Source organism: Aythya ferina, assembly GCF_964211825.1.
Source record: "Aythya ferina genome assembly, chromosome: 6".
In the NCBI taxonomy this organism is placed as follows: Eukaryota; Metazoa; Chordata; class Aves; order Anseriformes; family Anatidae; genus Aythya; species Aythya ferina.
In genome coordinates, this window is record NC_140303.1 from 22,069,775 (window position 1) to 22,085,790 (window position 16,016).

General features: G+C 40.1%; 1 protein-coding gene across 2 annotated transcripts in view; it reads right to left on the minus strand.

Moving 5' to 3' along the window:
- CERS6 (ceramide synthase 6) overlaps window positions 1–16,016 on the minus strand; it is a 120,997-nt gene that overhangs the window by 26,526 nt on the left and 78,455 nt on the right. For both annotated transcript variants that reach the window (XM_084523211.1, XM_084523210.1), the window contains exons 5-7: window positions 12,334–12,384; window positions 10,052–10,144; window positions 4,093–4,221 (exon numbers count right to left, since the gene is read on the minus strand). In XM_084523211.1, coding sequence (XP_084379337.1) covers window positions 4,093–4,221; window positions 10,052–10,144; window positions 12,334–12,384 — 273 coding nt within the window. The remainder of the gene's footprint in view (window positions 1–4,092; window positions 4,222–10,051; window positions 10,145–12,333; window positions 12,385–16,016) is intronic.

Genomic DNA, 16,016 nt, shown 5'->3' on the forward strand with positions numbered 1-16,016 from the left:
AGCAAGATTATTTTAAGGCATCTATGCTTTTTTCCAGAAAGTTCATGTGCATAAGCAAAATTACTTATTTTACAGCATCTGCTTCAAGGAAGGAACAGTTTTTCTTTATGCTTTGTGCCAAAAGTCTACAGAGAGTCACTGCACAATTAAATACATGAAGAGCCCTATTAAGTGGCCACTGTCTGTGTCCCTCTGAGGGGACTGTATCCAGCTACTCTATTTCAGAAAATGCTTACTTGCACAGACTTTCCAGAGGGCTAAGAGGAAGCAAAATAACTACAATTATGCATATAGAATACTATTCTGAATGCAGAATTCAAACCAGAGAAGTCCCTAAAATGGTGAGATACTTTTGCATTGTCTAATTTTATCAGTATGAACACAATTAATCTGTAACTGTTGAATGCTCATGTCAGACAATCCAGATGCCAAAATCAACCTGTGCTTTAGGATATTACGTACTGTCTGCAATACTTCTGTTCAAAACCTGAACATAAAGGATATCCTTACTAACAGAAAACAAACTAGGGAGCTCACAAAATATAAGGAAAGCCACAAGTGCTGCAGAGAAATCACATGACTTCTGAATCAGTCTTATATTCTGCTGGACACAAATGAGTTTCCTAGCAGTTTGTACTCACAGTCTGGTTTAGGGAAAAGAGAACACTCTGGATGCCAACATGTAAAGCAGAGGAGTTACTAACATCTTGATTTTCAGATGACTGAAAGTTCAGCTAGGAATTTTGGATGTATTTCCATGGTGGCAGCCTAAAAAAGCTGTTTTTTTGGTGTGTGGAGCTGATATTGCCATAGCAACTTGTAGTAGTATCATGCCATTTCTCAAAAACAGTACAGCTGCTGGGTCATCAGTTCTCAAATAACAAATCTACAAATAAAATTGATACAGAACTACTGTTACTACAAAAAAAAAAAAAAAAAAAAAAAGGGAAAACGAGTGTGTTGCTGCATGGAATTTGGCCACCTAGCACAATATAACACCATTTTCAAAGCTTAAAAACTGTGATGACAGCTGAGCAATCTAGCTCTTACAGACACCCTTGCTGGTCTATTTAAACCCATTTATTTTACAGTGCAGCTGTTTGCCTTGGTCTAAAGTGTCCATTCCCTGCTCTTTTTGAAAAGTGTGTTAGGAGATAGCTGGAACCTGACAGAAAGGAATCTGGTTCAACAGTCAGCTATGTGAGGCTCATACACCAGAAGCAACCATCTACTTCACATCCATACGCTGGCATAAAAAATGTCAGTGTTCGTTTGAAGTAGGAAGGTAAATGAATCTGGATCTCAAGGTCTCCAAATTGGTGGGGTTTTACCTACTGTAGTGGGTTAATTCACAGTGTTTCCAACCCACAAGCTGTACTGCAGTGCAAAGATCCTTAAGACCCTCTCAGTGACCTAGGGTTCAACTTAAGCTAATGTACTGGTTTCCTAGGCAAGCAAGTGACCCTATGCTTGATCTATCCTTCAGTGGCTTAAGATAACTTTCACTGAGACCTAAGAGAACAGCCATGGATTCCTGAAAATCACAGAATCACAGAATGGCTGAGTTTGGAATGGACCCCTGGGGGTTATCTGTCCAAACATGGGCACCTAGTGCAGGTTGCCCAAGACCACTTTCAGGTGACTTATGAAGATCTCCAAGGGTGGAGACTCCACAACCTCTCCAAGCAACCTCTGCCAGTGCTCCATTACCTGCAAAGTGCTTCCTGATGTTCAGAGGGAACCTCCTGTGTTCTGGTTTGTGCCCATTACTTCTGGTCCTGGCACTGGGCACCACTGGAAAGAGTCTGGCTCTGACCCCTTTACATTCTCCCTTCAGATATTTTTAAACATTGGCAAGATTCCATGTTGAATTCCATGAGACTCATCAGCCCACATCTCCAGCCTGTCAATGTCCATCTGGATGGCTGCTCAGCCCTCTGGCTGAGTTGTCCCTGAATGAGACAACATTCTCCCCCATTTCATCTATGAATTTACTGAGGGTGCACTCTACCCCATTGTCCAGATCATCAATTAAGATGTTAAACAGGACAGGACTCTTTATTAACCCCTGGGGTACCCTGCTCACTACTGGTCTCCAACTAGACTTTGTACCACTGACCACTACCCTCTGGAGCATGGCTATTTTGCCAATTTTTGATCCACCTCACTGTCTGCTCATCCAGCTTTAGCAGCTTCTCTATGAGAATCTTATGGGGACAGCAACCAAGGTTTTACTGAAGTCCAGGAAGACAATACCCATTGCTCTTCTTTCATCGAATCCTATGACTCCTCTTTACCTGCAGATGCCTTAAAATCTGTGGAAAAACGCTAATTTCCAGTATTTCCACCAACACTTACCACTTTTTGCAATAATAGCAAAATGATTGCATCCTCAATCAGCTTTTCATTGGGTGTATTCCATTATGAAATAGGTAGGTGGAAAAAGTCTAGTGGCCTCTGGAAATAGCTTTCCATTTCTACAAATATGTAACACATAGAACAGATCAGGTGCACAACTGACCCGTCATAGCAAGAAATTCTACCAGCTTCTTTTGCAGCTAAATATTTTTCTTCCTCTGCATTGACTTTCCATCACTAATGTCCCAAAGCATACAAGTCCATCTCCTCTCCTACAGCACTGGGGCTGTGACCCACTGCCCCGGCAGAAGAAAGTCTGTTGAGTGAGTCATAATGGCTCTCTTAGTAAACGCTTCCCTGGGGTTTTGATTCTTGTTCTTTATAAGTGGCTTTAGTATTTCCAGGTAAAACAGACTGAACAAATTGACTAGGAAGACCACTAAAGACTATGTCTCATGGGGAAATGTATTTGCTGAATGTTTGCATATCATGTGAGAATAGCAATTTCTCTTTCTTTTGGGCAGTGAATGAACAAGAGGAATTGATCAAAAATGTATATCTCAGCGTGCTCAGGCTAAGGTTTTAGCTAGCCTACTACAGCTACTCTACGGTAGTTTACTCATTCCACAAGCACCAGTCTGATCTGAAATGAACAATGTCAAGGATGTCCTTCTGGTGGCAAGAAAAGAGTAATGAAGAAACTTTGGGGGAATTCACAGGCAGTAGAATGGATATACACAGATCTGCTACTAAAACAGAAAAAAAATGTAAAGATGTAATTATTTCTAACCACAGAAATACATATTCTCTGCTACCTTCTGCCTCAGGCAGTCATTGACTTCTACATTAAGAACGGATTAAAAAATAAAAACAGTTGCAGCATAATCAAATCAAAATGGCAGGATTTTGATTCTGAGATAGGTGAATCATACAGTGAGGCTGCGTTGTTGCGTAACAGGATCCTTGAAACTACTTTAAAAATACTTGTAGACAAAACAGTTATTAATTGATCCTGCTGGAGAGTTCACAGAGCAATCCTAGCATTACTCAGAGCAGTCTAAAAATGGATGCATGTACAGGATGAGAAAATCTCTAAATTTCCACTACAGAAGTTAGAGACCATCTTGACTTAAAAGAGTATCAATCATTCCCTCTTCTCCAAAGCCAGCTGCTTCATACTGGCATCTAGATGAGGAGGCACAGGAACCTGGAAAATTCTCAGGACCAGCACTGAGCTCATTGCCTGTACACAGAACAGCCGAGAAGTTGGCCAGTGCCCTCTGCTCAGCAAAGCACAGAAGAATCAAACAAGGACACCTTGATTCTTTGAAAGACAGGATTCTCCCTCAACTCATCACTTCAGACTGGTCAAGAAACAGGAGCTTCTATCCAACACAGCCACCACTTTCCAGATTTCACAATCTTTAACCTTTGATATTACCATGTGATATTTAAAATCTATGTGTAACCCTCCACGGCATGTAATGCATTACCAGACTCTGCTCTATACAAGCAACTTACCAAGGGATAAACCAGCCTGAAAGCACAAACATGCACTGCTACAAGTGTAATGTATTTGAGCAAGGAAATGTGCTATATTAATCACCACTACCTTCTTGAACTGGCTTCTTTGCTGAGGGAATAGTTGTTCTGCATAGCAAATAGATTCCAGCCACTGACACGTGAGCCCCAGAGTACCATGTAGAGACACTGATGACACACGTATTTTCTCACCTCTAGGACAACATCTGCCGCATCATGAAGACATAAGGTCAAGGTTCCCACTCGTGTCAAATTGGTTACGTATGAGAAGGTTATCAAGGTGACTGTTACAATGTGATGTGTAAACATGATGCCAAAATCCTGCAGCAGCAAGAAGCAGAAAAAAAAAATCAAAACAAAAAACAACAGTGAACCAAATAGTGAGATTCAATATTCTTATACAAAAATGGATGGATATTTTTAAACCCAGCATTATGGTTATGTTACAGAAAGATCCTGCTACTTAATACATATATTTCACTTAGACTGAATAAAGTGGTCATTGTATGTTAACAAAAGGTAAAAAGATTATTGAAAGCTAGGAAATTCCTACACTTCTCAGTTCACAGTAATTTAACCAAATGAACCATTTATGACTGAAGTTACATTGAAAAGCCTCATGTACTTATAAATAAATTACACCATATTTTTTATACAGCAATCAACATGCAGCCTGCAAAATAATGCATCATTCACAAGAGTTCAAATAGCTACAGAAATACAAGAAACATATTTCCACTATGGTAAGAGCTTTTGACAGTCACCTGCCAAGCACAACTGAGTAGTTTCACAGCTGAGAATCCCAGTTCCAGTTTTTCACTTGTTTGTTTTTAATGAAGCTGCTTTGTCTTCACACAGTGTTGGTGTCAGAAAAGTCTTTAAATTAGCTGGTGCAGCTCCTCCTGCTCAGATCTAAGCTACTGCCTTCCAAATGATGCAGATTAACTGGTCTTAAAACCAGTAACTCACAGAGTTATTTGGTCAAAAAGTAACTGTTACTATTGAAAAAAGGTGGGAACAGTAAAACTCTTGGACCATAAAATTCCCAGACACATGCTGAGGAGCAGGCAAAGCAGAGGGAAGGACCAGTCTGCCTGGCTTAAGCTCCCAGCTTGATTACTGGGAGAACAGAACCTATAGGGATGAGATTCTTCTCTGCAAGGCACCAAATCATTTTAAAAAAGAAAAAAATAAAATAAACAAACAAACAACAACAAAAAAAAAACAGCCGTGAGTATGTAGTATCAAAACCCTAAAGGAAAGGTCACAGACATCATTTGACTGGGGAGTACCTCCAAACATCAGGTGCCCACCTAGCAGAGCAGCTCTCAGCAGTGGCCCTCATGCAGGGCTGTCTAAGGGAACAGATCCAGGAAGCCACGAGAAACAGCTCCTCCAGGCAAGCTCTTCTTCACCAAACATTTTGGGAGGCAGTGCTTGGCTTTGTGGCAGCTGTTATGTGCCAGTCCTGCTGAGCTGTCTCCAGCTGAGTGGTTCAAAGCAGAGAAACTGAAGCTGCGATGCGCAGCCTTTGGAGAGGCAGAACCTGGCTTGCAAAGGGAAGAAAGGTCTGAGGCTCTTCAGGGAAAGTGCTGGTGAGCTCCCACTAACACAGGGACAGCTGTAGCTACAGCTGCCCACTGCTCTCTCTCTCCAGTGCTGGGAAGAGTAACTAGCAGCACACTGCCTCTCCCTGGGAATGGAGCAGGCACCTCTGTGTTCAGGGAATGCCATGTCACTTGTACTTCCAGTACCAGCACTCACCTGCACTGCACTGCACACCTGGAGGCTGTGCAAAAAACCTGCAGCTGGAGCTGACTCACTGCCCTCATAGGGAAAGGACCTCCTCCCAGGAGCTGAGTAGCTATCAAGTGCTACAAGCTCCTCTATTTCTACGACTACTCATCAACAGGCACTGCCAGTATTTCCAACACAAAGATGAAAAAACAAACCCACAACCAGACTAAAAGCATAAAATTGTATCCTAGTTTGATATACATCCAACATTCCTCAGCCAGATTATTTGTTCTCCAGCAGTCTGAATCACAATCATATACGTTCAGCAGGCATCTCAAGCCATTGCTTTAAATCAATTTTCTTAAAACAGACTGAATAAAAGGAAAAATATAGGCTGTTTTTCTCTTTCTGAGGATCTTACTGGAGAGTGGGTATGTGATATCTTAGTCATTTTAGTAACCAGAAATCCCCACATAGGGACCATTTGACCTTGCCATAATCAGAAAAACAAAGCACCTACCCTTTTCCCCAGGAGTATAAGTAAGGTGCTAGCGTTCCCATATGGCCATTCTGCAGCCTAGCACTCTACCTGCTTCAGCTGCAAGTGCTATGGCACTGTCTTTTATTTTCCTGCTAATTGCAATTACATTTGCATGTTGGCAGTCCAAATGAGCAAGGAAGCCAAGCAGAAATTCTCCTCTGTTTTTATAGATGCCACATTCATGTTATACAAACACTACATTTCTAGTCCCTCTTGGGAACTCTTCAAGGCTTTCCTGACAATATGGATTATTCCTAAGCAGACCTAATGCTCTTGGGCAGCAGTCTTCTGCACTTCTGCATGAGACTACTTACAGAAATGCTGTCCAGGGAACTCCTTCCCCGATAATGTTTCTTAAAAGAGACAGCTGTATGACCCTGCCAGTTCTGAAACAGAGATGCCGGACTGACTTACTGAAAATTGTTAGAAGAAAGTGGCAGTGTGATATAAATAAGAATACTCCTGTTACTCTGGTCTGTCCTTTCCCATTTGTGCCATTTCTTCATGTCAGTAATTATTACTATACTTGAAGATGCTATGTGTTAGATTTTAATTACACATAAAGGTAATGAATACACAGAAACTGATGTTGCAAGTCTCTATAATGTCAAGAGGCACTTGTGTTCCCAGCTCACTCAAGCACTTTCATCCATACACAGTAGATGAGTAGTTGTACAGGAACAGTTTCTTTTTTTCCTTTTAAAATATATTTTGAACTGTATGCACATTTGCACAAGATGCATTTATTTACAGCACAATTATAGCCTCCAGCTGTAACTTCTTAAAGATGGCATGTGCCTGTAGATCTTCTACAAACCTGTTAAAACACTGACTGAGGTAGAAGTTTTGTAAATTTCCTTAAATATACTGTTCAGATGTATTTGTAGCAAGCAATACTTCAGGTATTCAGAAAGCATGTTAAATAAGCCTCACTGCTTTTAAAACTTATCAGGGGCTTGTGAGAGTAACACAGTTTGCCAATCTAATTATCTTTCTCTGTGTTTTACAGAAAGGAGTATGGGAAGCAGGAGAGAGAAGATAAAATAATAATAATAATAAAAAAAAGATACTAGATTACAGTTTTTGAAAATGGATGGAAACTCTTAACAATAGAACATCATTACAGCAACAGAGTAGATGTTTATGAAGCAAATAACACTCCATTATGAAACTGTAAAAGTTAATCTACTCAGTTCACTGCTTTAACTTGATGCCAGTAGCAGGTATGGACAAAAGTCTTAAAATTTTGCTCATATCTCTTCAGGCAGGCAGAGACAATCTGGTGGAACTTATAAAATCTGAATAAAGATAAATGGGTGTTTGAAAATCAGCATACCAATTGGAAGTCATTTTAAAGGCATGAATTTGTTGTTAGGGAAGAATAAAAGACTTTGAAAACAGTACGTAGCACTTCTCTTGAGCTACACAAAGTAAAAGACCAGTGCTGGAGTTACGGCAGTGCCAAGCACTGGCACTTTCAGAGAAGACCTACGGCACCTTGCCTTGAGAAAGCCAGCTGCATAAAACCAGTTGGCTGAATTCCCGCAGTGCATGAGGCTGCCAGGGCACTTTTGATCCTCCCAGACTACAAGACAGTCCCTATTGAATTTAAAACTATCTAAAATGATAACCACAACTTAGATAAAAGTATTTCTCTCACAGTAACAAGAAAATATCAACAGTTTTCTAGGGTTGAGAACTGTTAATCTGCTCTGCATAAACTATCATGAAGTATCGCCATGTCTGATATTAGCTGGAAAATATGCTGCTTCTTCCAGCTCTGTATCTCACATTGTATACTGAGTACATTAAGAAGTTTCCACATTTTTTAAACTAAAATTAAATCTGCTCTTTAAAAGAGAACTATGATGGTGCTGCAAGAGCTGATGTCCCTGTCAAGGTCATACTTCCTGCAGGCTTTGAAGCGTTAACTGCGTTGGCACCTTTACTTGCTGGCCTAGTGAAGTGAGGGTCTCGCAACGCATAGAGTAGCTTAGGAACATGGCCTTCAGGGCCAATCTGTTGAGACACTTCAGGTCTCAAAATCTGCCAAGTGTTTCAGTCTTGGGCCAATATCACACTTCCTGCCCTTGCCTTATTTGACAGGTTGAGAACTTGTAACACTTTTAGCCTTTCCTTGTTGGTATATATACCCATGTATTTGGGGCTCCTGAATGCCTGATGTGAGAGATCTGGGCGTTGAGGCTCATCTCATGTTTTCCTAGCACCATCTCTGTTCCCGCTAGCCTGATACATTGTCTGTCTGATATCCCTCTACATCCTGAGCTGTCTTGTCAGAGAGGACTTTCTGGCTTTGTGCTGTGATCCAGCTGACGGCTGCCATTGCCCTGATGCCCAGGAGCGTGTGCTACTACTGTCTGTCAACTACTGTAAGCTGCCAGCATTAACATTATTCAACTCACGGGTTTCCTTGACAGCTTGCATTTGCCCCTGGACACAGCAGTTTTACTGTCTGACACCAGCACATGGCCACATTTCTCCAGTCTGATCTTCCTAGTTATCAATTTTGTTTAAAATACAAAAATAACTGCCTCCACAGTGCAAACTGGTTGGTGATCTCATACTTTATTTACATATATGGCATCTCTCTCCACTGTCTCATGCAGGGTGCTTATAATGAAAGGCTTTTGACTTGCTATCACTGCACTACAGATACCGTGCTCCCGCTCTGTTTGATGCTTCATGCTCAGACACCGCAGATGTATGGGATGCTGCTTTGACTTAGTGCTCTGGGGTCAAGCACTGCAAATCTGTGACTGAAGTGTTATTTAGCTGTTAGCAATCCACTTCTCCACCTCCATCTCCCCTTCTATTTCTACAGTAGGCTGCCGAGAAGCCTTCTCAGCAGTCATTTTTATGTGTGTGTATAAATATATATATATATATATTTAAGTCATTTATATATAACAGAGAGACAGAAAGATTAGATGCATATATAGGTGCAAAAGATTGTTTGCACCTATATATGGACAAGATCAGTCTATAACTCTGTGCTCAGCTCTCCAATGGGAACAAACTGTCAAAGTCACAAGGGAAATAGCTATTGCATTTTCCCAGGAGATATATCAAAGAAAGGTGTTATTGACTGTCACAATGGACCTTTTCAGAATTGTATTTGACTATACCTAGGTGCTGTTCAAGTATCTTCCAACTACGTTTCAAGGAAGACAACTAGTCAGGAATCAATTAAATATTATTTAAAGATGTAATGTTGCAATTGCAATGTTGTTCAATTTTCCTCCCCCTGAAGAACAAAAAAGAGAAGTACAGCCAATGGCTCAGAGCAGAGAGCTGAATATGAATGTAGGGGGATTGATTAGACACAGCACATTTCTGCAGTGATAACCTCAACAATTACGTAGCACTGCTGCAGAGGTTTGGTTGATAACTAAAGGTTAGATGTAGCATCAGTGTTTAATATTAAACGTATCCCTTTTTTCCCCTGCCTGCATAGAATAAATTCAAAGCCTTCATAGATCTTACAAAAAAGATGGTATGAATTTATGAGGTAGCCTTGCTCTGTCAGTGATATATCATCATTTAACTCTTAGTAGAAATAATACATGTATGTGATCAATTTCATTCAAGTCACTGTTTAAGAGCAGGAAATCTTTTTTCAGCTGATGCCATTTCCCTTTGAATATTTGGTTACACCAGGCTCTTCTTCCCGTACGCAGAAAAAAAAACCCTGTACATCATAGTAACAAGGAATAGAATGAAACAAGCACCTCAACACCAGTTTCTCAGTGACAACTATCTGCAAGTTCCACTGCACAGATAATACAGATATTCCTCAGGTCAAGAAAGGTATGTGTTTAAAGCCTTCAATATTTTTAGTCTTGATGTTCTTACCTTTCTTTTGATGTCAATGAATTGAGAAAACATTAAGGACCAGTAGAATGACAATTCAACAATGTAGTAATAATGAAGGTCGGGCATCAGCGGCTGGAAGATGGAGATGAGAAAAGGTTAACAGAGGGTTTAACTGATATTACAGGTATCTGAGGTCTATAGGACAGATGTGCAATCATCAAGGGATTACTCAATTATACATAAGCATCCTATGCATGAAAAATGATGATGGTTGCCTCTTTTGAACTTTGATGGTTCTGGAAAAAAAAAAAAAAAGCTCCCCAATCTACCCTCTTGACAAATCTTTACAGTATTGTAATATCGTAATACCAAAAACTTATGATATCCATTAGGAACCTAGAACAAACTAAATTCTGCCCTTTCATACTCTGTTTTGAAAGATTACTTGAAACATCTTGCTGTACCTCATTAATGCGTGTATAAAGCACAGCAAAAGAAACAATAATAGAGCAGATTAAAGAAATATGATACTAGTATATAATATCATCTGCACATGTTAAAAATGTGACTTTTAAACAGGTTTAACTCTTTCTGATATTAAAGCCTTCCTTTAAAGATTGTAACCATTTTCTGGGAACATGTTAACATTTGTGAAGAAAAAAATATATAAATTTACCCAGGCATCTTGCTTGATAAACATTATTAAATACATGTTTAAAAGCAAAAGAAGTAAAAATAACAAGACAGAGTTTTTTTCACAACCAAAACCAACCTGGGGTAACTTCAAAGGAGGTAGTTGGTGGCATGCATAGGGTGTTTAGCCCCCAGCCTAGGAGACAGTCCTAGGAGCTACTCTAATTTCCTCATGATTTCCTGCTAGTCATATCTTCCATCACAGAGACAGAGAGGGGCCCTGGCACAGGAGATGCTTCCGAGGGCATCTCTCAAGAACCATCTCTAGAACAGTCTACACTGGCCCAACCAAGCATCCAAGCAGGGCAAGAGATATTTCAGTCAGCAAGAGGCATTTCAGTTGCCTCTTTTATTCCCACTCCCTTTTGTAGACTGATTCTTTTTAATTGAAAAACAGTCTTTAGGTGCCCACTGAATGTTGCCTACGGGTTATTTAAATATAGACATATGCTTATACTTCATGAAAATGTATACACTCAAAATAAGTCTTTTAAAGCTATTGCCTGGGCCAATACAACCCTTTTCTGATTTAGTGATACAGTCAGTAAGCTTTTAATTAGGTGTAATAAAAAGGGACAAGAACATGAGCTAGCAATGGTAGTAATGAGCTGCAACTATTAAATTCATTATTGCAAGAAAACTCACCAGGGAAAATCTCTAGTAAAACAATTAAGATAGTCAGCTGCTTTATTAACAATAACTTTAGAACTTCTATACCCATATACAATGATAATGGGGGGGAATGAGGCTTTCCCTCCATGAAAAGATCAACAGTGTTTAACTTAGTTAAGTTAACCAAGTTAACTTAGTTAAGTTTAGTTTAGTTTAAGTTAAGTTTAATTAACTTTAGTTTAGTTTAAGTTAAGTTTAACTAAGTTTAACTTAGTCAAAATACTAGGTTTCAATTACCTATAGACTTAATTCAATAGGACTTATTGCACTTATCTGCACTTATGGGTAAGTTGTCACCGAAATGATTAAATTGACCGTATCTATTTTAAGTCCAGCTGTATTTCTGCAATGTTGTGTTGAATAAATTACAAAGGGACTGTAACAAACAAGAGATTAGAAGTTTTACTTAGTTAAGAAAAAGAAGAATCAAACTGAAAAACCAGTACATAAACCTGATCAGCACTCAGTAGATTTTTTTTTTTTGTCTCGGAGACAATGATTTTAATAATGGTTTTCATTACATAATTTCTGTTGGACCCTGTCAACTTGTAGCATGATTTTCAATATAGCAGGTATAATTACCACCATCTAAGAGTTGTAACTCACTTTCTGAATGACTTTTCTCAATCTGCTGAATCTCTGGCTTTGCTAAAACTTTCAGCATCCTCAGAACTTTGTAAAAAAAAATGGCCGTTCCTCCACTGTGGCAGATGTCTGCTTTCACAGTTAGATTTCCCAGATCTGTTTTCAGATCATGTGATTCATATCAAAATAGGTGTGATAGTTATATTCATATTTCCCATCTTGAACACAAACAAGACAGGGAGCATCTAACAATGTTCTGAAACACCATGGAGCCTCTTCACAGTAACATATTGACATAGAGCTGCACCATAGTACAAACAGAGCACTGCAGAGATGCCATTTCTGATTTTAGGCAGCACTGTAGCTTTTACCTGATATGGGTACCCATTCCAGCACTGTCTGGTATTCCAAAGCCACGGTGTCTGAAAGAGAAAGGAAAAAATAAACACTCTGTACATAACATTCTGGACAAAATAAAAAACTGGGAGACATGCAGCTCAGTTACGTGTCCTGTTTTTTTTTTTTTTCTTTTTTTCATGTTTCCAAAAGACTTATATGATTATTTCCTTTTCAATGCCACAAGAGATAACGAAGCCTTTTAAATCTGTTCCTGTAAGCAATTTTTTCTTCAGAGTTCTTTAGTTTTATCTTCATTTTCTGTGCAACTGAATAGGCTCTATGTAGAAAACAACATATGGGCAAACCCTTCTACCCAACATCTTCAACTGTTAAATATATCTACAATGGGCAATACGAAAATGTCCAAACCAGCAGTAACCAAGCAGCCACACTTCCCTTTTTAGGCATCAGCAAGAGCAACTCCTTTTTGCTATGCATGTCTTGCAAAGCACAGCTGCATCTCAGGTTCTGGAGGCATCTGGACTGAGAAACACACGTCTACAGCACAAGTACCCACCCACTGGGTATCTCATTAGAAACACGAAAGAAAGCTGTGGATTCAAAATATTTGTGCAACTCCTTTACATAACCTTAGCTTCCCTACATGCATGTATAAAGGTGGCAGAACATTGTTAGGAGGTTCCCTGGATTAAGACACACATACCCTTACAGCACTACATGCTTTCATTAAGATCATTGTCCCAAACGAATCCCGTGTGTGTGGAAGAAAGCATTTTCTTGCTTTCACCATCAGGTGGAGCAGTCCAGCTCAGGCAAAGCCTAACAACACACGCATGTAAAATACAGTATGTGAGGAGCATCAAAACAAATAAAATGAACACTAAGCAGGATGTTGATCTGGAGCCTAAAGTCCCGAGCTGAGAATCAGACTAGTAGAGTCTTTATAAATAGGAAGCATTTGTACCGTATTAAAATACAGTACAAATGGCAGTCAGAATTATAGCCCAATTCCCAACTGGTACGTTAGTTCTAATTATGATTTGTCTTACACAATGTCCAAAGAGTCTTTGTGTGCTAACTGAAGTAAGATGACTATTAAAGGCTCTTCCTAGTTTTTTGAATGCATCCTTCACTCAGAAAACAAAATAAAACTTGCACACCTACACCACCATTGCTCCTCAAATGGAAAAGGATACTTGTTACAACAAGTAACATTTACAAGTAACAGACCTCCTGGAGTTTCTGATGTGCCTCTCATGAGGCTGTAAGAACAGTAAAAGTCCATTGAAATCTCTCCATCTCTCTGTTCGGGACAGCAACCAATTCATCGGTTCAAACTTCTCTGTGGTACTTACTGTGGTGAGTGAGTTCCTTTCATTTCCCACAACAAAAAAGGTCTTTGGAAACAGACACAGACTCTCTAAAATTGTTTCTAATATACAGAATTTTTGTCTGACAGCTGCCTAAATTAGAGCCATACAAATATTGTAGGATAATTCATAGTTTTAGCCAGGTTTGAAAAGCTGTAACTGTCTTTCATATCAGATTCAGCTAGAACTAAGAGATGCTTCCTACCCAATTATTTTGCTATCTAAATTACAGGTGCTAGCAAAAAATGCACATTTTTCTCTGTCAAATATTATGATGTATTGAGGCTTCTTATGAGAGATGCTTGCTATAGGAGCTGCAGATACAGAGGTCTACATTCAATTAAAATGCTGAATACTAAATAAAATAAGCCTCACTGGAAGAATCCAGAAAGACTTTACCACAAAGCCAGAAAGGATACCACAAATTGAGAAGCAATGCACTCCATGCATTATTATTAAGTCTCAGAGACCAACACTGTGCAGAAAATCTGCTGCTTCTGAGCCACAGAAGGCTCAGCAAGCCACACTGCCACCTCCAGCAAAATGCTTCCAAGTTGCTGTTTGGAAACCTAATGGATCCTAGGTGGGCAAGAAGCAGGCAGTGAAGGCTAACACTGTGGGGGATCTACACCACCTTCCCACCCCTCTTCCCTTCCCTGTCTCCCCTGTTTGACTTGCCTCAGCTTCTCAGAGTTGACCCTAACTGCTGTAGTAGCACTGGACTTTGGTTGCAGTTGCCCTGGAGTGAAGAGGTTAAGAAAGAGCACGTAGTGTAAGCACAACCTCCCCATCCCACCTCCACAATCAATGCAGCCCTAGCCTGAAGCTCACTTCTCCATGAAGACGTGGTTCCAGCTGGAACAGTGGGGTGCATCCCTTAGTGAACCCCACAGCTGAGGGATAATCTGGGCAGGCTGTGGCTGGACGGGGAGAATCCTGAACTGCAGTGCAGCACCTAGACGTGGGCAAACTAACCAGAAGGGAGTTAATGCAGGCATGCTCAGGGCTCAGCTGAACCCTGTGTGCACTCACAGGACAAACCCATGAACCTTCTTGCACCGGACAAGCTCACTGCTGGGCAGAGCCCAGCTCTTCCTGGGAAGTCCCACAACAGACTGGGAGAAAAGGTCACTGGCTTGGCTCTGCAACAGACCCTTTCTTGATGAACAAAAGAAGCATGCTACTGTTTCCACTACCTACTGAATACCCAAATAGTGAGAACAAGAAGTAAAATGGAAGTGTAATGCCTGCGGAGGAGGTGAAATGCAAGGAACCTGATAACAAAAAGGCTTCCTGAAGCTGGAAACAATACTAAAAACTTCAGTACCAATAATGTCAGGCACAAAGCACCAGCCCCAGTGCTGAAATCCTCCCTTACATAACAAAGGAGCTCAGATGGAGACTTAAGCTTTACCACACTTCAGTAAAGTGTCTGATCAGTGCGGTACCAATGACAGTGAAGGATGACAAACAGCTGTTGAATCTGCTGTCATTTACAGCATCAAGGAAAAAAACTCCTTTCTCTTACTTTCCTTATAGGAATATCTGTCAAATGCTCCATCAAACCTCTCTCTAACACTGTGATTAAAGAGAGTAATAATAAATCCCCTTCCATTTGTGATCAAGATTTTATCTGGCTTGCTTAATGTACCTGGATGCAGCTTTACATGATTTTGTCTCCGACAGCTATAGGCATTATAAAGTGCAATGGAAAATAGTGTTTTTAGCATCAATTAAAGTCAAGGTAACAAATACTTTTGGCAAGTATCTACCCACCTCACTAGTTTTTGGCTGATACATGCACAGATACCTTATGGCACTTGTTCTTCTACTTTCATCAAGTTAGAGCAGGTTCTTGTTCTTTGTGGAAACAAGTAGTACAGCTGAGGCCAGAACATTTCCTCTTGGTCAGCATTTATTAACCGAGCCCTGAAAATGCTGTGCTCATTTGTTCTTAACCTTAGACTGAAAGGTTTGTCATCTTATACCTGCATGTTGTTTCCTCTGTTCCCCATGAGCAGCTGCGTGCTCTCGCCGCAGGCAGAACATGATCTCCTGCTCAAGGGGACGGACACCCCACCATTTTCCAGGCTTTACAGCTTACCTATGTGGGAGTGCAATTGTGACAGCAGAGGAGGAGGAGACTATAATTTTTCTGTTGACTGCAATGCATAAAAGTATTTAAGACTTCCACCTATTTTTTATTACCCAGGAACTGAAAATTTCGTGCTTTTAGTGAACAGCACCTTGTGAACAGTTTAGTGAACATCAGCAGAAGGACAGTTACTCATAATTAACAGTTCTGTTTTTTTGTTTTGTTTTGC